The sequence below is a fragment of the Mesoplodon densirostris genome, chromosome X (assembly GCF_025265405.1).
Source record: "Mesoplodon densirostris isolate mMesDen1 chromosome X, mMesDen1 primary haplotype, whole genome shotgun sequence".
NCBI classification, from domain to species: domain Eukaryota; kingdom Metazoa; phylum Chordata; class Mammalia; order Artiodactyla; family Ziphiidae; genus Mesoplodon; species Mesoplodon densirostris.
Genome location: NC_082681.1, coordinates 95,922,807 through 95,948,450, shown reverse-complemented (window position 1 = coordinate 95,948,450; position 25,644 = coordinate 95,922,807). Strand labels below are relative to the sequence as shown.

At 38.2% G+C, this 25,644-nt stretch overlaps 1 protein-coding gene and 1 pseudogene across 3 annotated transcripts in view; both read right to left on the bottom strand.

The window, feature by feature from the left end:
- Nucleotides 1-8,815: 8,815 nt before the first annotated feature.
- LOC132481706 (protein archease-like) lies at nucleotides 8,816-9,342 on the bottom strand (annotated as a pseudogene).
- Nucleotides 9,039-25,644, bottom strand: part of ZNF41 (zinc finger protein 41) — a 56,017-nt gene continuing 39,411 nt past the window's right edge. For all 3 annotated transcript variants that reach the window (XM_060086725.1, XM_060086723.1, XM_060086724.1), the window contains exons 3-5: nucleotides 20,402-20,522; nucleotides 20,041-20,136; nucleotides 9,039-11,427 (exon numbers count right to left, since the gene is read on the bottom strand). In XM_060086725.1, the coding sequence (XP_059942708.1) occupies nucleotides 9,374-11,427; nucleotides 20,041-20,136; nucleotides 20,402-20,522 (2,271 nt within the window). In that variant the 3' untranslated portion in view covers nucleotides 9,039-9,373. The remainder of the gene's footprint in view (nucleotides 11,428-20,040; nucleotides 20,137-20,401; nucleotides 20,523-25,644) is intronic.

Sequence of the window (25,644 nt, the reverse complement as noted above, 5' to 3'; positions counted from 1 at the left end):
TTAGTGGTTACCTAGGGCTGGAGTTGGGGGAGGTGGGAGAAGTGGAGAGTGACTGCTAATGGGTTTCTTTTTAGGATGATGAAAATATTCTAAAATTCTATTGTGATGGTTGCACAACTTTGTGAATATACTAAAATTAATTGTCATATTAAATGGGTAAATTTTATTGTATGTGGATTGCATCTCAATAAAGTTTTAAGAAATATTATAAAAATAAAAAAGATATTAACTAAGTCAGTATTTCTTAATTTGATTCCTTATAATATTTTTTAAAGAAAAACAATTAATTAGTTCCCACTTACGACTGAGAAAGAAATCCTGCCTTTTCCTAGCTCTGTGTCCTTGGGGAAATCATATTACTTCTCTATGCCTGTTTCTACATCTGTAAAATGGGGATAGAAATAATGCCTAACTCATACGGGCAGTGTGAATATTAAATGACATTATATATGTAAAGTGCTTAAAACAGTGCTAGGCATATAGCTCTCTGTACTAATTATTATTAGTAATAGTAATGGTAAATATATTTTATAACAGTAGTGGTAGATCTTAGTAATGACTATTTACATTATTGCAAATAATGTTTTTTTAGGAATGATCATTTATAATATTGGAAATAATGTATAATATTAGTAGTAATAATTGCATGCCCTCTGACATCTTTAACTCATGATTTTGACAAACTCAAAGACATTACAAATATTTAATATACTCATTTGTAATGTTTTTCTTATGGTGATGCTCATACACTAATTTCTAGTGTACAAATCCCCCCACTGAAAAATACCAACATTTTCAAAGACTTCTGAGGACAGCCACCCCCCAAGTGATAATGTTCCTTCTTCTATTTCAAAGTGAGGTCACATTCTGCTTCTATTTCCAAGTGAGGTCCTGCTTCTATTTCCAAGTGAGGTCACAAGATTCCCAGTCTTGCCCAGCAGTAGCAAGGAGCCTCCCAACTCTGTTATTAACAGAGGCTGAGTGGGGAAACTAGACTTCTCCCCATAGCTGGCATTAACAAACTGGCACCCTCCACTCCTTTTCCCTGCTGGAGTGGTGTCAGAAAAAGCCAGCTTAGAAAGAAGGTTTAGGGAATTCCCTGGTGGTCCAGTGGTTAGGACTTAGCACTTTTACTGCCGTGGGCCTGAGTTCAATCCCTGGTTGGAGAACTAAGATCCCACAAGCCCCGTGGTGCGGCCATAAATAAGAACTAGGATCTTACAACATAATATCGAAAATGTTCATCTTTCTTTGTTTTTGTTGGCTGTTCAGCTTATGGGATTTTAGTTCCCTGACCAGGGATTGAACCCAGGCCATGAGAGTGAGAACGTAAAGTCCTAACCACTGGACCACCAAGGTATTCCATGAAAATGTTCATCTTTCAATTGAAAATCACTTGTCACACCAAGAATCAGGAATACATGTGAACACCAAGATGACAGAGATGTTAGAATTATCTGATAAAGATTTTAAAGTAGCCATAATAAAAATGCTTCAATGATCAATTATGAACACACTTGAAACAGATGACAAAATAGAGTCACAGAAAAGAAATAGAAGGTCTCAGCAAAGATATAGAAGATATAGAAACCAAATGGAAATTTAGAACTGAAAAATAGAATAACCAAAATAAAAAACTCAAAAGATGAGCTCAGTGGAGAAACAGATGAAGAAATCAGTGAGTTGGAAGATAGAAGAACAGAAATTACCCAGTTTGAACAACAGAGAGGAAATAAAATTTTAAAATGAATGGGGGACTTCCCTGGTGGAGCAGTGGTTAAGATTCCACACCCTCAATGCAGGGGGCCCGGGTTCTATCTCTGGTCAGGGAACTAGATCCCACATGCATGCGCAACCAAGAGTTTGCATGCCACAACTAAGGAGCCTGCATGCCACGACTAAGGAGTTCACCTGCTGCAACTAAGATCTGGTGCAACCAAATAGATAAAGAAACAAATATTTTTAAAAAATGAATGGATCCTCAGGGACTTGTGGGATTATAACAAAATATTTAATAGTCCTGGAGAAGAGGAGAAATAGGGCATGACTGAAGAACTACTCAAAGAAATAATTGCTGAAGACTTCCTAAATTTGGTAAAAGACAAACCTACAGATTCAAGAAGCTGAGTGTTTATCTGGGAATGTGTTTATTCTTCCTTCATTTTTAAAAGATATTTGTGCTGGATATGAGATTCTTGAAAGCTCAGAGTAAGAGGTGATATTGTCTCTTAACTCAATTAAACCAAATGCCAGTACTTTGGATATGTCATTCCATTGCCTTCTGGCCTCTGTTGTTTTTGAAGTCAGTTGTGAATGTTATTGGGGTTCTCTTCTATATGATGAGTCATTTTTCTCTTGCTGCTTTCAAGATTTTCTCTTTGTAGTTGCCCTTCTGCATTTTTATTATGATGTGTCTGGGTAATGATCTTTTTGAATTTATCCTGCTTGGAGTTTGTTGAGCTCTTGGATGTGTAGATTAATGTTTTTCAGCAAATTGGGAGAGGCTACAAATGGGTCCTGACCGGAATAGACACTCTGAATTGAGCCGGGCATACCTGGAGGGAGATGCAAATGCTCAGAGTACTATAAAATGACCAGAACAGAAGATATTATACCAATTTGGACCACTGAGTTACATTCTGCAGACCAAGGAACACACTTTTTAACTGTATTAGTCTGCTTGGGCTACCATAACAAGATACCACAGACTGGGTGACCTAAACAACAGAAATTTATTTCCTCACAGTCTGGAGACAGAGTCCAAGATCAAGCTGCCAGTAGGATTGGTTTCTGGTGAGACCTGTCTTCCCAATTTATAGATGACCACCTTCTCACTGTGTCCTCACATGGCATTTTCTCTGTGCATGCACACCACTGGTGTTGCTTCCTCTTTTTATAAGGACGTTAGTCCTTTTGGATTAGGGCTCTACCCTTATGACCTCATTTAACTTTAATTACCTCCTCGAAGGACCCATCTCCAAATATAACCACATTGAGGGTTAGGGCTTCCAAATATAAATTTTGAGGGAACACAGTTCAGTCCACAATAACAATCTATAGTGTCCAACAATGAGCAAAGAGGTATCCTAGGAGTAGTGTTTTGATAGAGACTTAGAACAGGCAACTGAAATATTTGTTGTCTAAAACTGGGGGAGATGAGGGCATGCAGGGCTGACTTACACATCTTCACAGTGTGTGCTCACACTCAACATGAGGGTGGCCAAGAGAGGGTCTCCAATAGATAGATTCCTTCACTTTTCAGAAGAATCTGGGGAAGAGGAGGTGGGAGAAGATGCTGGTATGACTATACAGTTTCCCCCCACAACACTTCAATGTTCTTTTATTCCTACCTGATTCAGTGGTCCCAGGACCAAGGCTGCAATTGCAGGGGCCAGAAGCAGGGATGATTCCTAGGCAAGAAACTTTAATTGTACTTTCAAACTTTTGCATCAGAATTCCTAAAGGCATAACGTGATTGATAGACTGTGCCTTCACCCAACCTGGCAAACTTGGGGTTGACAGTGAATACAGCTGTATTACCTAGTGGTTGAGATAGACCACTAGTTCTGTACTTGTGATGATACCCTATATAAATGGGAGTGGACTGAAGGGGAAGCATTTGCTAGACTGGTATTGCTGCTGGCAATCTGAACCAGCACAGTGGCCGAACCTATTGTCCCTTCCAAAGGTGGTAAAGTTTGGGTCAAATTCAGTGATAAATGGAGAGAAGAAGGAATATAGCTGAGAGTAAAAGAATGAATAAATAGGTTACGTAACAAGGGAAATCCATTACATTGGTGCCCGAAAGGCTGAGAGTAAGAGGTGATATCGTCTCTTAACTCAATTAAACCAAATGCCAGAAAGAATGAAGCCATATGTTGCCAAGACTACTCCTACTTTTGGAACCTGAGAAGGTCAAATAGAAGTCTGCAAACCTGAGTGATATTGTTCTGGGAGATGAATGTGCCAGTATCTTTTGAGTATTTTATTTTGGAAAGAACACTTAACAAGACATCTACTCTCTTGACAGATTTTAAATGTACAGTATATTATGTTGACTATAGGTACAGTGTTGTATGCAAATTACATCTACTATCATGTTATAATATGGTGTAACACTGCTGTTGTTGCTGAGACTATATTTATATTGATGGTCAAATACATGGGGAAATTGAGTTAAAGACTTTTCAGGATATAACACTGATGGCAAATGACTAGCTTGAGGAAGAATTGGATTTAGCTAACCGTCAGCTAATCTTTATGCTAAATAGTTCCACACAAGTTTATCATAAGGTATAACTAGAGGTAGATCAGAGAGGAAGAGTAATCAAATTGGTATAAAAATATGAAAATGCATGTAATGGCTTTACAGGATGGATTTGAATTATTGAAACTGAGGGTGAACCCTTGAACTTGCAATTGGTGTCAGAAGTGAGGGCAGTCTTGTGTGGGACTGTTCCAACTTCTGCACAAGATAAGCATACAAACATCAATTGCTTTTCTATATACTAGTAATTAACAATAAGTAATTGAAACAAAAAATGAATACTACACAATAAAGTGGAAATAAGACAACACCAAGTAAAATGGCATCAAAATGTGAAATAGTTAGGGAATAATTTGTCAGATGTGAAAGACCTGTACACTGAAAATTACAAAATATTGTTGAGAGAAATTAAACAGAGAGATATACCTTATTTATGGGTCAGAAAACTCAATATTGTTAACATTTCAATTCTCCCCAAATTGATCTATAGATTCAAACCAACCTCAATAAAAATCACAGCAGCTTTTTTTGTTGTTGAAATGAACAAACTTATTCTACAATTTATATGGAAATGTAAAGGACGTAGAATAGCCAAAACAACTCTGAAAAAGAAACAACTTTATTGAGGTATAATTTAGGATCCATATTTAAATTGTACAGTTCAATGACCTTTTTTAAAAAAACAAAAGTTTATTCTTAAATGTACAATAGGCTCCAAGACAACACTTCATTCTAGATATGGGTGGCAACAGATGTTATGGCAGGGAACCCAGATGTTTAAACAGGAATGGAATTAAGGATCACCTCAAAGACCTTTATTAAATTTACCTAGTTGTGCAACCATCATCACAATCAAGTTCTATAACATTTTAATCACCCCAATAAGATTCCTTGTACTAATTAACAGTTAATGACGATTCCCATTCTCACACCCAGACAACCACTAATCTACAGATCTCTGTAAATTTTACTTTTGCGGACATTTCATATAAATACAATAGGCAAATACAATACTAGATCTTTTATGTCTCACTTCTTTCACTTAGCATATTTTTGAAGTTCATCCATAGTTGAACAGTTCATGCTGTAGTATTTATTAATATTTGTTCTTGGGCCTCCCTGGTGGCGCAAGTGGTTGAGAGTCCGCCTGCCGATGCAGGGGATACGGGTTCGTGCCCCGGTCTGGGAGGATCCCATATGCCGCGGAGCGGCTGGGCCCGTGAGCCATGGCCGCTGAGCCTGCGCGTCCGGAGCCTGTGCTCCGCAACGGGGGAGGCCACAACAGTGAGAGGCCCGCATACCGCAAAAAAAAAAAAAAAAAAAAAAAAATTTGTTCTTTTTTATTGCTGAATATACCACATTTTTTATCTACTTGCTGGTTGATGGACATTTGGATTGTCTCCACTTTTTGTCTTGTATGAATAATGCTGTTATGAATATTCAAGTGTAAGTGTTTGCATGAAAACATTACATATCTTTTGGGTAGATAATGGGAATGGCAGTACTGGGTCCTCTGGTAAATTTATGATCAACTTTTTAAGAAACTGCCAAACTTCTCCAAAATGGCTATATCATTTTAATGCAGTCACACCAGAAATGTAGGAGAGTTCCTGATTTTCCATATCCTTGCCAACATTTATTATAATTGTTTTTTAATTTTAGCTGTTTTAGTACATATAAAGTGGTATTTCATTGTGGTTTTAGTTAGAATTTCTCTAATGACAAATGATGTTGGGCATCTCTTCATGTGCTTATTTGTATATATATTTTTGGTGAATATCTCTTCAAATCTTCAGCCTAATTTTAAACTGGGTTGCTTGTCCTCTTTTTATTGAGTTGTAAGTGTTCTGTATATATTCTGGATACAAGTCCTTTATCAGGTAAATGATTTACAAGTGTTTTCTCCCTGTCTGTGCTTTGTCTTTTCATTTTCTTAATGGTACCTTTTGAAGTTTAAACCTTTTTCATTTTGATGAAGTCAACTTATCATCTTTTCTTTATGGATCATGCTCTTGGTGTCCTACTTAAGAATTCCTTGCCTAGTACAAGGTCACAGAGATTATTCTCCTATGTTTTCTGCTAAAACTTTTATAGTTTTAGCTTTTGTATTTACATATCTGATCCATTTTTTGTTAATTTTTAGTATGGTGTGAAGTAAGATTTAAATTCATCTTTTTGCATGTGGATATGTAATTATTCTTGCACCAAACGTTGAAAATACTTTTATTTCCCCAATGAATTGCCTTCACACTTTTGTAAAAAATACTTTTACCATAAGTATCAGGGTTTATTCCTAGACTCTCTGTTCTGTCCCATTGATCTATGTCTCTATCCCCATGCCAGTACCATACTGTCTTGATTACTGTAGTTTTATAGTTTTGAAATTGAGAGGTTACTGTCCTTCCACTTTGCTTTTTGGCAAATTCCTGTTTGCTAATCTTGGTCTTTGCTATTTCTATATAAATATTAGGATTAGCTTATCAATTTCTGGGGAACAAAGTCTGCTGGAAATTTGACAAAGTTGTATTGAATTTGTAGACCATGTGATTTTTCTTCTTTACCTTGTATATATAATATGGTAGATTGCGTTGACTGATTTTTGAATGTTGAAGCAGCCTTATATCACTGGAATAAACCCCATTGGTCATGATGTATAATCCTTTTATATGTTGCTGGATTCATTTTGCTAATATTTTGTTGAAGATTTTTATATCTATGTTCATGAGGAACGTTGGTCTGTAGTTTTATTTTCTTGTGATGTGTTTGTATGGCTTAAGTATCAGGGTAATACTGGCCTCATAGAGTTGGGGAGTGTTCCTTCCTCCTCTATTTTCTGAAAGATTTTGTGGAGTGTTGATATTATTTCTCCTCAAATATTTAATGCAATTAACCAGTTAAACCATCAAGCTTTGGGCATTTTTGTGTGGAAAGATTTAAAGTTACTAATTGCTTACTATTGCTGGTGAGATGTAAAATGGTACAGTCACATGAGAGCCATGCCTGGGTTTCAGATCTGAGATATCAGTCAACTGTCTTGGGAAGATGGTGGGATTGGAGGATAAGGAAATAAAAATTAAATCACACTGAGATATCACTATACATCCACCATAATGGCTACAGTAAAAATGATGGAAAATACCAAGTGTTGACAAGGATGTGGAGCAAATAGAACTCATATACTGTGCTGGTGGGAGTGTACATTGGTGAAACCACTTTGGAAAACTAGTTTTATAAACTAGCTGAGCATGGACACCATATAGCCTGGCAGTTCAACTCCTAGATATATACCTAACAGAAGTTCATAGATATGTTCACCAATAGATAGGTACTAAAGTATTTATAGTAGCACTATTCCCAATAGCCCCAAGCTGCAAACAACACAAATGTCCATTAACAATAGAATGAATAAATATATTGTAGAGTATTCACAGAATGGAATATAACATGACAATAAGAATGAATTATCCATAACTACATTTAACAATTTGGACAAATCTCATATTTACAGTGTGAATGAAAGAAGATAGACACTTAAGAGTATATTACCAAAATATGAAATATAATTGTTTGACTCAATTTATACAAAATACCAAGCAGACAAAGCTATTTAAGTCAGGGTAGTGTTTACCTGGCGGGGTAGGTGGACAGTAAGGCCTGGAAGGGAGCACAGGGAGTTTTTCTGGGGTGCTGGTCATGTTCTGTTTCTTGATCAGTGTTCAGTTTGTGAGAATTCATTGAGCTGTATGCTTATGATATATGCATTTTCTGTATGCATTATACTTTAATAAAAAGATTTAAAAACAAAATAAAATTACAAGCTAGAAAGAAAGACCCTTTCTTATGAGTATTGCAAAAAACATTTAATTGAAATCAAGAAAGCGTTTATATATCAGTGCTTTAAAAAAAAAGCAGTGTTCTTTCTAGAGAAGTCTTCCAGTTATTCAACTATAATAAACTATAATCATATCTTAGGCTAAAAAACTACAATGCAACATGACTTTATCCCATAGCAATCTATACAAAATTACTCTTAATGTGCATGTAGAAAATGAATATATCAAATTAACTAAATTGGAAGAAAAACCACCAAAGTTTTATGTATTGAAATCCAATTTCTTAACCATTGTTTTTCAAACAGAAATCCCAAAGAAAGCAGAAGCTTCAATGGATGAGACGGGAAGTCCAGAGTGTTGTGGCTCAGTTTCATTGTCTTAGGGTCAGTTACTAAGGGGATAAGAAGTTTATGGTCTGCAGCTTACATAAATGATAGCTTTTGGGGTACAGGTTAGAAGGTATGCCTACCATTTTCGAGTGCGAATCACCTGCTGCCACAGCATAGAATTAATGAGGGAACAATTGCCACCTTTAGGTGTGTGTAACATTTAATAACTCTATTCCTGTAACATAGGCTAGAGCTATGCTTAATTTGCCAATGCATAAAGTCAGACTTTAAGTTTAAAAATTCTATTTAATTTTTAAAAAATATACCATGGTGACTTCTCAAAGGGAAGAGAAAGAACGGTTCCTCAGGGCAATACTTTCTGTGTCTTAAATGTCAATGATAACAAAAACTTCTGGCTTCTACTCATAGATCTATTATACATTCCCAAATTGGTTTTTGCCTTGACTTCAGTGCCCTGGAGGTGTTTGAACAATGAATACTCTTCTCTCCACCCTAGAAATTTGAAAAAAAAATGGCCAGGATTAAGGACTTTTACATCCCAAGGTATGAAGGACAAATCAGTGCTGAATTTATAAAGCCCTTTATCCAAAAAGTGAAACACAGGAGATTACAAGTCATCTCCTGGGGTCTCTATTTCTACCATTTGCAGGAGATTGAGAGTACCTGTGTGAATCATAAAACCAAACAGGGCTATTGCTCAAATGCTTTATCGAAGTGTCTCCCTATGCATATAATTGCATATCAACTTGTATTCCACCTGACTGAAGGATACTTGGCTTTGTTTGCCTTCTGTTCACTTAGGCTGTTTGTAGTCTGTCATATCTACTCCCCCTGCACAATGATTGATGCATCAGGCACTCCTCGTCTCTCCACTATGAGACAGCTGATGCATATCCAGTTGTGATTTCCAGCTGAAGGCATTTTCAGTCGCTGGCTTTATAGAGTTTTTCTCCACTATGAGTTTTCTGGTGTTTAATGAGATTTGACCTGTCAGTGAAGGCCTTCTGACATTCTGTACAAGCATAAGGTTTCTTCCCTGTATGAATTATCTGATGCAAACTTAGTGTTGCTTTCTGGATGAAAGCTTTCCCACATTTACTGCATTCATAGTGTCTCTCTCCAGTATGAGATTTCTGATGGATAGTAAGGCGTGACTTCCAGGTGAAGGTTTTTCCACAGTCACTGCATTTATAGGGTTTCTCTCTAGTATGGATTTTCTGGTGTGTTATGAGATTTGACCTGTCAGTGAAGGCCTTTCCACATTCAGCACATATATTGGGTTTCTCTCCTGTGTGAATCTTCTGATGCACCCGGAGTTGTGACTTCTTCGTGAAGCATTTCCCACAGTCACTACATTCATAAGGCTTCTCTCCAGTATGAATTCTATGATGTGCAATGAAGTGTGATTTCTGGATGAAGGCCTTCCCACATTCAGGACAAGCATAGGGTTTCTCTCCTGTATGGATTCTCTGATGCACACTGAGTGTTGATTTCTGGATAAAGGCTTTTCCACATTCATTGCATTCATAGTGTCTCTCTCCAATATGAGATTTCTGATGTATTTTGAGGCGTGACTTCCATATGAAGGCCTTTCCACAGCCATTGCATTTATAGGGTTTCTCTCCAGTATGAGTTTTCTGGTGTTTAATGAGATTTGACTGATCACTGAAAGCCTTTCCACATTCAGCACACATATACGGTTTCTCTCCAGTATGAGTTTTCTGATGTGTAGTAAGATTTGTCCTATGAGTAAAGACCTTTCCACATTCTGTACATATATAAGGTTTTTCTCCTGTATGAATTCTTTGATGCACATGGAGTTGTGATTTCTTAATGAACGATTTCCCACAGTCACTGCATTCATAAGGTTTTTCTCCAGTATGAATTCTCTGATGTGTATTGAAATGGGATTTCTGGATGAAGGCCTTCCCACATTCAGTGCATACATAAGGTTTCTCTCCTGTGTGAATTCTTTGATGCATCCTGAGTGCTGACTTTCTTGTGAAGGCTTTCCCGCATTCACTGCATGCATAGTGTTTCTCTCCAGTATGAGTTTTCTGATGTATATTGAGGTCAGAATTCTGGGAGAAGCCTCTTCCACATTCACTGCATTCATAAGGTTTTTCTCCTGTATGAATTCTCATATGTCTAAAGAGATATGATCTGTGGAAAAAGGCTTTTCCACATTCACTGCATTTATAGGGTTTCTGCCCAGTATGAATTTTCTGATGTGTAATGAGGTTTGACCTGAGTGTAAAGGCCTTCCCACATTGAGTACATATAAAAGGTTTCTCTCTTGTGTAAACACTTTGAGGTACCTCAGTTTGCAGCTTCTGAGTGAAGACATTCTCACGCTTGCGGCATTCATGGGATTTTTCTCCAGCATGAATTCTCTGATGCTCAAAAAGATGTGACTTTTGGGTGAACGTCTGTACGTATTGAGTACACACATAAAGTTTCTCTTCAGTATGAATTTTCTGATGGTGGGTGAGAACTTGTTTGTGGCCAAGATGTTTTTCACATTGATTAAGTTCACAGGAGTTTGCTCCTGTATTAGCATTCTCATTCTTAGTAGAGGAAGAGCTATGGGCAAAATTGTTACCATTTCTAAAAATCTTATCAAAGTTCTTTGTTGCATTGCTTTTATTATGATTATGTAAGTTTAAAGTATGCTTCAAACTCTTTCCAAATGTGTCATAGTTATGGAGTCTTTTAATGGAAGGAACAAGCCTGGTACTCACTTGAATTATTTTTTCAATGTTTTTACATTCATAGCCCCTCTCCTTAATCAACACTTTCACATGACTTAAAGGGTTATTTTGGTTTTCTTGATATCTCTCTAGCCGGTCATTATCTTGCCACAGTTCTTCTAAAATGGAACACAATGAATCATTTCCTATGGACTGACCAAATTTCTCACAGTGTAATGAAACTTCTCCAGAAATTCTCTGTTGTTGGGTTTGCCCATTATCCTCATCTAAAAAGAAAGAGAAAAAAATGAAAATGACTCCAGAACAATTATCAGAGAATAGAGGGTACATGGAGTTTGGACAGGATGAACAGAGAAATGGAAGAGTCCTTATGACAATAGTGAAAATAGTAATAATGTAGTAATATGAAATTCTTCTAGAACACTTACTCTATGCAAAACAATTATATACCATTTATGATGCACCAGGCACTTCCAAGTGCTTTACACAAAGTAGCTCATTTAATCTTCACTAAACCCTAAGAGGTAGCTATCATTATCAATCATGTTTCACAGATGAGAAAACAGAAGCACAGAGAAGTTATGTAACTTGCTGAAGATCAAATAGCTAAATAGGGCTTCCCTGGTGGCGCAGTGGTTGAGAATCTGCCTGCTAATGCAGGGGACACAGGTTCGAGCCCTGGTCTTGGAGGATCCCACATGCCGCGGAGCAACTAGGCCCGTGAGCCACAACTACTGAGCCTGCGCATCTGGAGCCTGTGCTCTGCAACAAGAGAGGCCACGATAGGGAGAGGCCCATGCACCGCGATGAAGAGTGGCCCCTGCTTGTCACAACTAGAGAAAGCCCTCACACAGAAACGAAGATGAAACACAGCAAAAAAATTAATTAATTAATTAATTTAAAAAAATAGCTAAATAAATAAGAGATGGGATTTGAACCTGGGAATCCATATCCACTATGTAGGAAGTCAGGACAGTGAGTAGAGTAACCAGAAGAAGAAACTGAAGTCTGTTAAAGGTAAGCCTGAATGGAAGAAATATTTCAGAATGTATGTCCTTATTACATATTAGGTCTAAAACATTAATAATCTCTGCTTCCTCTTGCTTTTCCTTCTGAACCATTATGAGCATCTACATTAAACTTATAGTCTTCAAATACCAATTCCTCTATATCTATAGGAAAAATATATGCTTTCAACAAGTGTCAAATAAGAGAGGGCAAACCATTTATGGCAGAAACTGCAAGCCATCCACCAAAATCTATTCACCTCTTCTTTTATAGTAATAGAACATAGCTGGGAATTACGTTTACCAGTCTCACTTTGTCCTCACCAGTGGAATATGAGCAGAAGTGATATGTACCACTCCTAGGCCAGGCTTTAAGACAGTGGGCAAATCTCCCCCATTCCCCTTTCCTCATCCCAGAGGACTCAACAATGACCCAACATCAACCACCCAGCTGACAACAATACTCTAGGAGATGGCAGAGCAATAACTTGGAACATGGTCCTTGAATGACCCAACAAGATCAGAGTTGATTTGTTGAATGCACCCATTCACCTGAGAATGCTTATGTAAGAGAGGATACAGTTATATTAAGCTTGTTGCTTTGCTCCTCTGTGCATATTCAGAAGGTATTGTCCTTGATATCAGCTCTAATTTTAGTACACCTCTAGGGAGATTATATCTGCTATGAATATATAAAGCAGACACAGTACCACTCATATTGATACTAAATTTGGCACAGTTTTGTGTTATAACAGAATTAACACACAAAGCCTGAAATTATTAACATTTCATGCAATTATCTTCCCTTTCCAAATATAATCTATGGTCTTTTGAATTCCTCTGATCAGATATTTGAAGGAACCTTCTGAAGGAGAGAAAAATATCCTCCTCTGCCTATCTCCCCAAATTCAATAAATTTAAGTTTACTAAATATTTTCCATGCTTGGCTTCAGAAAACTGAAGAATGTGTTACAGTTATCAATTTTTTGCCTTTCACCCTTCCTTGCCCGCTCTACAAAAATGAATCTGAGTCTTTTCCTTTGCCATCTGGCATGATGTTGAACCTTGTCAATACAGGGTGATGGGGAAACACTGGAGGAAGGGGTTTTGCTTCCTGGTTCTAGTGAGCTCACTCAGCAGGCTCCTCCAGCAAGGGCAGCTTGTCTATTACCAGGCTTCAGCAGTGTGGTGGCTTCAGCAGCATCTGGCTCCTAATGCACATGCAGCTTCCCAGGCACCCAGATCTTGCAGTGCAGGTCACTTTTTTAGCACCCAGCTCCTGCCACTCATATGGCTTCCCAAGCACCCAGCTTCTGCAGTGCATTGCAGCCAGCAGCACCCAGCACCCAGCAGTTTACCCTGGCACCCCTCTCAGATGGCTTGTAGTGGAATATTTCCAATGAGACACTTCCCTATGATCAGCTTTTTCTGGAACCGCAGAGGGTAGATTTCCAGTAAGTTCAATCAGTGTGGCACAACAGCTGCCATGCTGTGAGCTGTGGATATGCCCTCCCTATAAGGTCTGGATTCATCCCTGGGAAGCAGGGGAGGCACTTCCTTGGGTATTCCTTCACAGCCTTAGAGATACTCTGCCACACTAATTTGCTATTCCTTTATTCTTTAGAGTTCTCTTTACTTTTACTGGCTAATCCCTTGTTACCTCAATCCCACAATAGCTGATAATTCTTTTTAAAAAAATATTTATTTATTTATTTATTTATTTATTTTTGGCTGCGTTGGGTCTTTGTTGCTGCATGTGGGCTTTCTCTAGTTGCAGCGAGCAGGGGCTACTCTTCGTTGTGATGCATGGGCTTCTCATTGCAGTGGCACTAATAATTCTTTGTTAAACTTCCCATGTTCAGATTAGTATGTGGTTTCTCTCTCCTGATAAGGTCCCAAGTTATATACAATAAGAAACAGGCTCTTTTTTTTTCAGTGAAAGAATGGATCTTTTTTAAAATTCTTTTTCATTATGGTTTATCACAGGATATTGAATATAGTTCCCTGTGCTATACAGTTAGACCTTGTTGTTTATCCATTCTATATATAATAGTTTGCATCTGTTAATCCCAAACTCCCAGTCCACCCCTCCCCCACTTGGCAACCACAAGTATGTTCTCTATGTCTGTGAATCTGAGAAATAGGCTCTTAATTCTGGGAGCTTTCTAAAAACTTAGAGGTAAAAAAAAGCCGTAGTTACCACACAGTCTAAAATCCTATGTTTTCTGTGAGTTCCTGTGGGATGGAGGATGAGAAAAAAGAAAGCCATATATTCTGGAGTAATTAAGAGCCATTTCATGAAATAGTGAAATCTGATCACAAGGTGAAAATGTATCATCTAAATACATAGAGCACAGAATAAAGAGTCAGATTAGGGGAACACTATCAAATATGGCAGACATCAAGAAAACATTAAAAATGCACAGCAAAGGAAACAATCAACAAAATGAAAAGGCAACCTATGGAATGGGAGAAGATATTTACAAATCATATATCTGATAAGGAGTTAATATGCAAAATATATAAAGAACATATACAGCTCAATAGCAAAAAACAAACCGATTAAAAAATGGGCAGAAGAATTGAACAGACAGTTTTCCAAAGAAGACATACAAATGGCAAACAGGTACATGAAAAGGTGCTTGATATCAGTAATCCTCAGGGAAATGCAAGTCAAAACCACGAGATATCACCTCACACTGGTTAGAATGGCTTTCATCAAAAAGACAAGGGATAACAAATGCTGATGAGGGTGTGGAGAAAAGGGAACACTTGTGCACTGTTGGTGGGAGTGTAAATTGGTGCTGCTACTATGGAAAACAGTATGGAGTTTCCTCAAAAAATTCACAAGAGACCTATCATATGATCCAGCAATTCCACTTCTGGTTATATATCCGAAGGAATTGAAATCAGGATCTCTTAGAGATATCTGCACTCCCATGTTCATTGCAGCATTATTCACAATAGCAAGATATGAAAACAACCCAAGAGTCTGTCCACACTGAATGGATAAAGATGTGATATATATATACAATGGAATATTATTCAGCCATGAGAAAGAAGGACATTGTGCCATTTGCTACAACTTGTCTGAACGTTGAGGGCATCATGCTAAGTGAAATAAGTCAGAGAAAGACAAATACTGCATGGTATTATCAGCTGTATGTGGAATCTAAGAAAGCCAAACTCAGAGAAACAGAGAGTAGAGTGGTGGTTCCCGGGGACTGGAGGGTGGAGGAAATGGAGAGCTATTGGTCAAAGGGTACAAACTTCCAGTTATAAGATGAACAAGTTCTGGGAATCTAATGTGCTGCATGGTGACTATAGATAATGATACTGTGTCATATACTTGAATGTTGCCTAGAGAGTAGACCTTAAATGTTCTCACCACAAAAAAGAAATGGTAACTATGGGATGGGATGGAGGTGTTGGCTAATACTATGGTGGTAATCAGTTTGCAATATATAAATTATCAAATCATTTATATATTTGGATTGGAAGAGTTGATAATGTTAAGATGTTAATTCTCTCCAAACTGATTTATAGATTCAATGTAATCACAATCAAAATTCACTTTCATAGAAATTGAAAATTGACTGTAAAATTCAAATGGATACACAAAGTACTTAGAATAGCCAAAACAATTTGAAAGAGAAGAACAAAGTTGGAGGACTAATATAACATGATTTCAAATTTATTACATAGCTACACTAATCAAGACAGTGTGGGAATGGTGTAAAGATACATGAATAGATCAATGGAACAGAATGAAGAGTCCAGAAAGAGACCCACATATATATGACAACTGATCTTCAATAAAGGTGCAAAGGCAATTCAGTTGAGAGGAGGGTAGCTTTTTTATTTAAATAAATGATGCTAAAATGATTGGATAGCCATGTGCAAAAATGAACAAACACAAAACTCTGATCCATACTTTAAATCACATATAAAAATTAATGCAAAATGCATCACAGAACTAAATGTAAGACCTAATTTTTGGGGGGACCTTGGATTAGGTAAAGATTTCTTAGATACAACACCAAAGGCACAATCCATAAAATAAGAAAAAAGATAAATTAGACTTTATCAAAATTTTAAATGCCTCGTGAAAGACACTGATAAGCAAATAAAAAAATTAGCAAAACACATATCTGATAAATAACTTGTGTCCATAATATATAATGAACTTTCAAAACTCAACAATAAGAAAACAATGTTCCCTATAGAAAACTGGGCAAAAGATTTGTACAAACACTTCACCAAAGAAGATATATAGATGTCAAATATTAGATATTATGGAAATGCCAATTAAAACCACAGTAAGATACAACTATCTTACTATTAGAATGGCTAAAAGTTTTTTAAATGGACAATTCCAAGTGCTGGTGAGAATGCAAATCAACTGGAACTCTCATACATAGCTGGTTAGAATTTAAAATTGTATAGCCACTTTGGAAAAGTTTGGCAGTTTCTAATAAAGTTAAACATATACTTACCATACAGCCCAGCAATCTGACTCCTAGGTATTTACCAAAGTGAATGAAATCTTATCATCACACAAAATATGGAAACAAATATATAAACATAGCACCTTTATTCATAAACACCAAAACTGGAAACCATCCAAATATCCTTCAGCTGGTGAATGGACAAACTGTGATACATCCATACTATGGAATACTACTCAGCAATAAAAAAGGAACAAACTATGGAAAACACAACAGTAGGAATGAGTTTTGAATGCTTTATGCTAAGTGAAAGAAGCCAGGCTCAAAAAGTTTCATACTGTATGATTCTATTTATATGACATTCTGGAAAAGGCAAAACTATAGAGACAGAAAAGACATCAGTATTTTCCAGGTCTGGAAGTGGTGGGAAGAAGTGACAATAAAGAGACCTGAGGTAATTTTTGTTCTATATTTTGATTGTGGTGGTGGTTACATGACTGTATGCATTTGTCAAAACTCATAGAATTATTATTATTATTATTATTATTATTTTGGCCACATCACGTGGCTTATGGGATTTTTGTTCCGCATCCAGGGATCGAACCCAGGCCCCGGCAGTGAAAGCGCTGGGTCCTAACCACTGGACCTCCAGGGAATTCCCCAAAACTCATAGAACTATTAACATAAATAAACCTCATAGAATCATAAAATATGTTAAAAATGGACTTGAGCATAGGTTATACAAAATATACAGATACACATTTGAATTTGAAATACATGGCTATGTTGTTTGCCTCTCTGAATGAAGAGTTTAATTGTCACATGCTAAGTCATGGGGAATAATTGTAAGTTTCTTCATAAAGCTAATGTCAAGATAAATAGAACATTTTAGGCAATGAAATTTATTGTTAGCTTTTGAAGTGAACTAATAAAAAGAATGGAATCAGCAAATACAATCAGTAATAGAAAAATTATAATCCAGGCGTAAGAAAATATGGAGCTGGTTTTGGGTGATATTACTGGGAACTAAGAAGATGAACTGAGAACTGAAAATGATATTCTCAGAAATGGAAAAGCAGTAGGAACTGTAGAGTGATTAACTTTAAAATGACAGAAAGATTTAAGAAACACTGACAAATGTGAGAAAAGTTGGAAGGTGAGAAGGGTTTCTGATACATGAGGTAATGATTCCAATTTCTGATGTAGTGAGGAGCAAGAGCAACATCTCAATGGAACTTTCTGGGTAGCTAAATGTAGTACTAAAGTACCAGGGAAGAACAGATTGGAGATGTCAAAAACAGAGTCATTAGAATTTCAGGATGGATGAATCCTTGCATGTATATGAAGAAAAGACTGGTGAACAGTAGACAGGGTCCGTAGGGCAACCTCATTTATGGGGATAATGAGGAGAAGGCTGGAAAAGGGGGCAAATAATAAATTGGATGCAAATCAGTACGAAACAGACAGGAAACAAATCAAAACTAGGGGAACATGAGCAAGGTCACTCATAGGAGAGAAACTCAAAGAGACCACAACTGGTCAATAATGAAATGCTCGGCCTCCCTGGTGGCGCAAGTGGTTGAGAGTCCGCCTGCCGATGCAGGGGATACGGGTTCATGCCCCGGTCTGGGAGGATCCCATATGCCGCGGAGCGGCTGGGCCCGTGAGCCATGGCCGCTGAGCCTGCGCGTCCGGAGCCTGTGCTCCGCAACGGGGGAGGCCACAACAGTGAGAGGCCCGCGTACCGCAAAAAAAAAAAAAAAAAAAAAAAAAAAAGAAATGCTCAAACTAGGTATTGGAGAAATGAGAAATAAAAAATGAGATACCACTTTATACCCATAGTTGGCCCCAAAATGAGAAACTCTGGTAATACTAATTGTTGGCAGAAACTCGAGGAAAGCAAGAACCCTGTGCCCTATTGCTGGGAGAGTAGATTAGTGCAGCCAATTCAAGAAGAATATGGTGGTGCTCAAATTCAGTATGAGAATATGCAATGATCAGGCAAAACCTCTCTTCTATATACATCCCTGAGAAATTCTCACACTTTGTAAGAGAACATCTGTGTAGAAATTTATTGTAGAGTTGTTTGTCTTAAATGGGAGTTAACGAAAACCTAGGTTTCACCACTGGGTGTATGGTTCAATAAGATGTGGTGCTAGCACACTGTGCAATACTATGCAGCAATTTGAAGGAATGAAGCCAGATGAGCACTGCAATATGGACAGACCTTAGGGGTGAGTGAAAAAAAGGAACATAATTAAGACATGTAGCACAGGGACTTCCCTGGTGGTCCAGTGGTAAAGAATCTGCCTTCCAATGCAGGGGATGCGGGTTCTATCCCTGGTTGCGGAACTAAGATCCCACATGCCCGTGGGGCAACTAAGCCCACGCACCACAACTACTGAGCCTGTGCGCCCTGGACCCCATGTGCCACAACTAGAGAGAGAAAACCCAAACGCCACAACTAGAGAGAAGCCCACGAGCCACAGCTAGAAAGAAGTGTGAGCGCCACAATGAAGAGACCGTGGGCCATAACGAAACATCCTGCATGCCTCAATGAAGATCCTGTGTGCTGCAACTAAGACCCGACACAGCCAAAAAAAATAAGGAAAATAAATAAATTTTAAAAATGTATAACAAAGAGTGTTTTTAAAAAAGACATGTAGCACAATATAATTTATATATACTAAAAATACATACCTATAAACCAATACTTCAGGTTTTAAGAGAATATCATACAAATTCAAAGATCAAACACATTAGATCTGTTGCCTGGGGGAGGAGGCATAAGGGATGGATATGAGGAATTGGAATAAAAGGGAAGAAAATTTAAAATACCTAATGTACAAGGAAAGAACCTAAGATAAGAGGGTGGGAGTGAAGTAGGAAGAATAAAAAGTCCCTAGGGGGCCTCCCTGGTGGCGCAAGTGGTTGAGAGTCCGCCTGCCGATGCAGGGGATGCGGGTTCGTGCCCCGGTCTGGGAGGATCCCATGTGCCGCGGGGCGGCTGGGCCCGTGAGCCATGGCCGCTGAGCCTGTGCGTCCGGAGCCTGCGCGTCTGGAGCCTGTGCTCCGCAACGGGGGAGGCCACAGCAGTGAGAGGCCCGCATACCGCAAAAAAAAAAAAAAAAAAAAAAGTCCCTAGGTAAGATAGGGTAGTATGTATGTGGTCCATGGTACAGAGATTAGAGACAGCTTTCTTGTCAAAAAACCAAGCAAAGAAGACAATGGGTATCGGCAAGGGTCATACTTGGAGAAAGCATTCAGATATTGGAGGGGCTCTGTCAACTCTCTCCAAGCAACTCCAAACGCTTTGAGTCTTCAAGATAGGATATCTTCAGAGCCTTTCAAAGGCATCAGCCTCTTCTAGAGAAACTGAGATCTATTTCCATGTCCCCCATCTGCCTAGGTCACACTCACTCACCTGAGAAGCTCTGATGTGGGGTTTCCTCCTCCAACGTCCATGGCCCCTCTCCTTGCTCCAACTTGAAGATGACCTCTGGTTTGGGAACCTGGTACCCTGTTAACAGGACATGATACAGGATTGGGTCCAGCTAATTGGGTTTCGGAGCCTTTTAATGACACTTCCATTTGTTCTTCAGGAAAGTAATCCCATTTCACTGGGAGTAGAGTAATAATCACAGACGTGAAAAAGGACTGAAGAATCTCGGGCAAATCAAGGATGACACCATCACACACTTCAGATGCCCCAGAGCATTCAGCAGCTGAGAATGGAAACAGCCTCTCTGAGGCCCCTGGCAGGTGCATAGGGTGGCTGTGCTTACCCACTGAGCACAGGTGGCTATAGTTCTCCAGTGTCACATCCCGGTACAGGAGCCTCTGAGCAGGGTCCAAGTGCTGCCACTCCTCCCTGCTGAAGTCCACAGTCACATCCTCGAATGACACCTGTAACAATACAGTCCTGTTCAAGGTGGCTTGGTCAGCACTGGAGGATGGAGGGAAGAGGAATAGGAAGTTGTTTTTAATGACTTTTACCATAATGTATCATGTAGGGTTTTCACCCAGCACCCAGTTTTGCATTTTATTTTGTGAGAGAATAACACATTGAAGTATCTTGACATTCACTGTGTATTAAATTCATTCATTTATTCACTCAGTCCCTCTTTTTTCAAAAATGAGGATTAAAGTAGGCTCTCTTTAAGTCCTCGAGTTAACGTAGGAACTACATACAATACATTTGCTGGTTGATTATGTGCCAGGCAATGGCAATACAGAATTGACTAAAATATAAAACAACTTGGACAACCAACATAAGAAGATACAAAGGGGGCTAAAAGGCATTTGGAAGAAATGTACTGGGGGAAAGGAAAACAATAAAGCCTTTAAAAGATAACATAGAAAAAACCATAGTAGAGATGCATATCTTCATCATCTTGGATTATGAAAATAATTCTCAAACAGTATGCAAAAAACATTAACCATAAAGAAAAAGATTGATGTCTGTCTCCAATGAAGTTTAAAACTTCTATTCATTTAAAAGACAGCATTATAAGAGAAAAAAAAAGAAAAGCCACCAAGTAGAAGATATCTGCAACACATTACCGACAAAGGGCTCATATCTAGAGAATGTAAAGAACCCTTACAAACCAATTTTTTTAAAAAAGAGAGAGATCACCAGTAGAAAAGTGGGCAAAAGGTCTGAACAGGCATTTTACAAAAGAGGAAATCCAAGGCATTAATAAACACAAAAAGGGCTTAACTTCCTTGGTAACCAGGGAATGCACATTCAAACCATAATGAGTTACCATTACACAACACCTACAATGTCTTCAGTGAAAAACCCTGGCAATATCAAGGATGTGGAGAAAAAGGTACCCTTGTACACTGTTGTTGAGAATGTAAATTGGTACAGCCACTGTGGTAAACAGTTCCTCAAAACACTAAAAACAGAACTACCATATGATTCAGCAGTTCCACCCCGGGTATATATCCAAAGCAAACGAAAATGCTAATTTGAAAAGATACATGCACCCCAATGTTCAAAGCAGCACTATTTACAATAGCCAAGACATGGAAGCAACCTAACTGTCCATCAACAGATGAATGGATAAAGAAGATGTGGTATATATATACAATAGAATACTACTTAGCCATAAAAAGAATGGAATTCTGCCATTTGCAACAACATGGGTGGACTTGGAGGGTATTATGCTAAGTGAAATAAGTCAGACGGAGAAAGCCAAATACTATATGATATCACTTATATGTGGAATCTAAAAAATAAAACAAACTAGTGAATATAACAAAAAACAGGAATAGACTCACAGACATAGAGAACAAACTAGTCGTTACCAGTGGGGAGAGGGAAGGGGCGAGGGGCAAGGTAGGGGTAGGGTATTAAGAGGTACAAACTACTATGTATAAAATAAATAAGCAACAAGGATATATTGTGCAGCACAGGGAATATAGCCAATATTTTATAATAACTATAAATGGAGTATAACCTTTAGAAACTGTGAATCACTATGTTGTACACCTGAAACTTATATAATATTATAAATCAACTATACCTCAATAAAAAGTTTTTTGAAGAATGGCAATATGAAGTGTTGAAGAGAACATGGTGCAATGAAAACTCTCATATGTCTAATGGAGCTGTAAATTGGATGACCATATTGGAAAATCTTTTGGCTTTACCTGGTAATGTTGAAACATGCATACACAAGGACACAGTGATTCCATCCATGGAAATATGCTCAATTAGAATATGTGCTCATGTGCAACAAGAGGCCTGTTCAAGAGTATTTACAGCAGCATTATTCAAAATGTGTGTAATATTTCATGAAAAAAAGTTTAAACTTAACAGTAATTTAAAAAATCAGTGTTCAGCATAACAGTAACAGTATCTACTCTCTTTGTGGAAAAATATGAAGGATATTTTCTTAGTTGCTTTTATTTGTATAATTTATAAGCATATACCACCCGTCCACCCACCCACCCACCAATTAATCAAGACTGGTTTCTTGGTTAGGGAAATCTGTGGGACTGGGGGAAAGAACTATGTGAATGTATTACCTATTAAAAAATTAAGTTTAAAAGTTACCAGTGGGTTCAAGATGGAATAGATACAATTCTCCCTATTTCTCCTGCTAAGTAGCTACAAACCCTGGACATTATATATATAAAAAAAAGATAAGAAGACTGTCAGTTGGAGAGAAGGAGGCTAACTGCCTAGGGACCTTGGAACCTGAGGAGTGACACAGCAGTGATTTCCCTGAGTTTTCTTTTCACCCCATATATCTTGGACAGGGTGGTGGAGAAGCTGGCAACCCAGAATGCCAACTGGTGCAGATAAAAACAGTCCCAAGAAAGCCTGCTATCTCTAGCCAAAGTACCAGGAAAGGGCCAATGTAGCAAGAGAGAAAAATTTAGATAATTACTGCCCTACTCCAGCCAAGCATCACAGAAAAAAGCTGAAGCTCCCATCCCAATTCTCATCAGCAAAGGCTGAGTGGGGAGCCTAGGTTTTCATCCCTGCCTGGGGATAATAAGGCCCCACCCACACAGTGTCAATTTAGGCTATGTGGGGATCTTGAACTTCTACCCCCAACACAGTAATGAGGTACGTTTTTGTCTCCCCACCAGGGTGGTGTCAGAGGTGGTCTGGTGGGGAGCATGAAATTCCACCTCCACCCAGGATCAACAAGGTGCTTGTCCCCTCTGGGGTGTCAAAGGAGGCTAATTAGGGACCTGAACTTCCACCTCCACCTGGCAGTAAGAAGGAGATTCTCCTTTTTTAGCAGAACAGTGTTGGAGGGAGACTGCTAAACACAAGATTTAAATAATATCCAGAGTCTCAGACTTCCCAAAATATCCAGGACATAACTGAAAAGCAGGCATCATGTGAAGAAGCAAGAAAATCTTAACTGGAATGAGAAAAGACAATCAACTGACACTGACACTGAGATGACACAGATGTTAGAATTATCAAGGACTTTAAAGCGGCCATTATAAAACTGCTTCAGGGATTTCCCTGGTGGCACAGTGGTTAAGACTCTGCACTCCCAATTCAGGGGGCCTGGGTTTGATCCCTGGTCAGGGAACTAGATCTCACATGCATGCCACAACTAAGAGTTCACATGCCACAACTAAGGAGCATGTGAGCTGCAACAAAGGAGCTCACCTGCTTCAACTAAGACCTGGAGCAACCAAACAAATGAATAAATATTTTTTTTAAAAAGCTTGGCTATGCAGTAGAGTCATCAGGGGAACATTTTGTCCCTGTGCTAACAGTACTTTGTTATTATTTTTTTTAAATGCTTCAATATACTTAAATGCAAAAACAGAAAGTCTCAGAAAAAAAGATATAAAGAAGAACAGAATGGAAATTTTAGAACTGTAAAATAGAATAACCAAAATTTTAATATCAGTGGAAGAGCTCAACAGCAGAATAGAGAGGACAGAGGAAAGAATTAGAGAACTTGATAGAACAATAGAAATGATCCAATCTGAACAACAGAAAGAAAATTGACTGGAAAAAAAAGGAGCAGGGCCTCAGGGACCTCTGAGACGATAATAAAAGATCTGGCATTCATGTCATCAGAGTTCCAGAAAGAGAGGAGAAAGTGTGGGGCTGAAAAGTATTTGAAGAAATTATAGCTGAAAATTTCTCAAATTTGGCAAAAGATATCAACTTAGAGTTTCAAGAAGCTGAGCAAACCCCAAAAGGATAAACCAAAGAAATTATACGAAGACACGTTATAGTCAAACTTCAGAAAACTAAAGACAAAGAAAAAATCTTGAAATCAGCAAGAGAGAAATGACACCTTACCTACAGGGGAAAAACAATTAAAGTGACAGCAGATTTCTCACCCAAAACCATGGTGGACAGAAGGAAGTGGCACAACATTTCAAGTGCTGAAAGAAAAGAACCGTCAACCCTGAATTCCATATCTGGCAAAATTACCCTTAAGAAATGAAGCGGCCATGGCCATTAAGTACATGAAAAGATGCTTAACATCATTAATTATCTGGGAAGTGAAAATCAAAGCTACAATGAGATACTACCTCATACTCACTAGGATGGCTAGAATCAAAAAGTCAGATAATAACAAGTGCTGATGAGGATTTGGACAAATTGGAAACTTCATACATACACTGCTGATGGGAATGTAAACTGGTGCAGCTGCTTTAGAAAACAGTCTGGCAGTTCCTCAAATTATTAAACATAGAGTTATCATTTGACCTAGCAATTCCACTCCTAGGTGTATATATATACTTGAGATAAATGAAAATATATATCTGCATAAAAACATGTACACAAATGTTTACAGCAGCATTACTTATAATAGCCAAAGGGTGGAAACAACCCAAATGTACGTCAGCTGACAAATGAATAAACAAAATGTGATAAACCTGCACAATGGAATATTATTCAGCCACAAAGAGGAAGGAAATACTGATACATGTTACTACATGTACATGCTACACTTCTTCCCTATCTATTTGCCTACCTACATATATATCTGCTGACCTATTATGGACTGGTGACTTCCTACTTTATTCAGTGGGTTATAACCTATTACTATCATTATTTCTTTTGCTACTCAAATTGTCCCCGATTTGGCCAGAGGGAGCTCCTTAAAAACATTATGCTGAGTCAAAGAAGCCGGACAAAAAGATCACATGTTATGTGATTCCATTCACGTGAAATGTCCAGAATAGTAAAGTCTATAGAGACAGAAAGCATATTAATGTTTGCTTAGGGTTGGAGGAGGCAGGGAGGTGAGGTGAGGCAGAGCGATGGCTTAGGGGTATGGGGTTTCCTTTTGAGGTGATGAAAATGTTCTAAAATTGATTGTAGTGATGGTTGCACATATCCATAACCATACAAAAAACATTGAATTGGACACTTTATTTTTAAAATAAATGTATTTATTTTTATATTTGGCTGCGTTGGGTCTTTGTTGGTGCACACGGGCTTTCTCTTGTTGTGGAGCATGGGCTCTAGGCACGTGGGCTTCAGTAGTTGTGGCACACGGGCTCAGTAGTTGTGGCTCGTGGGCTC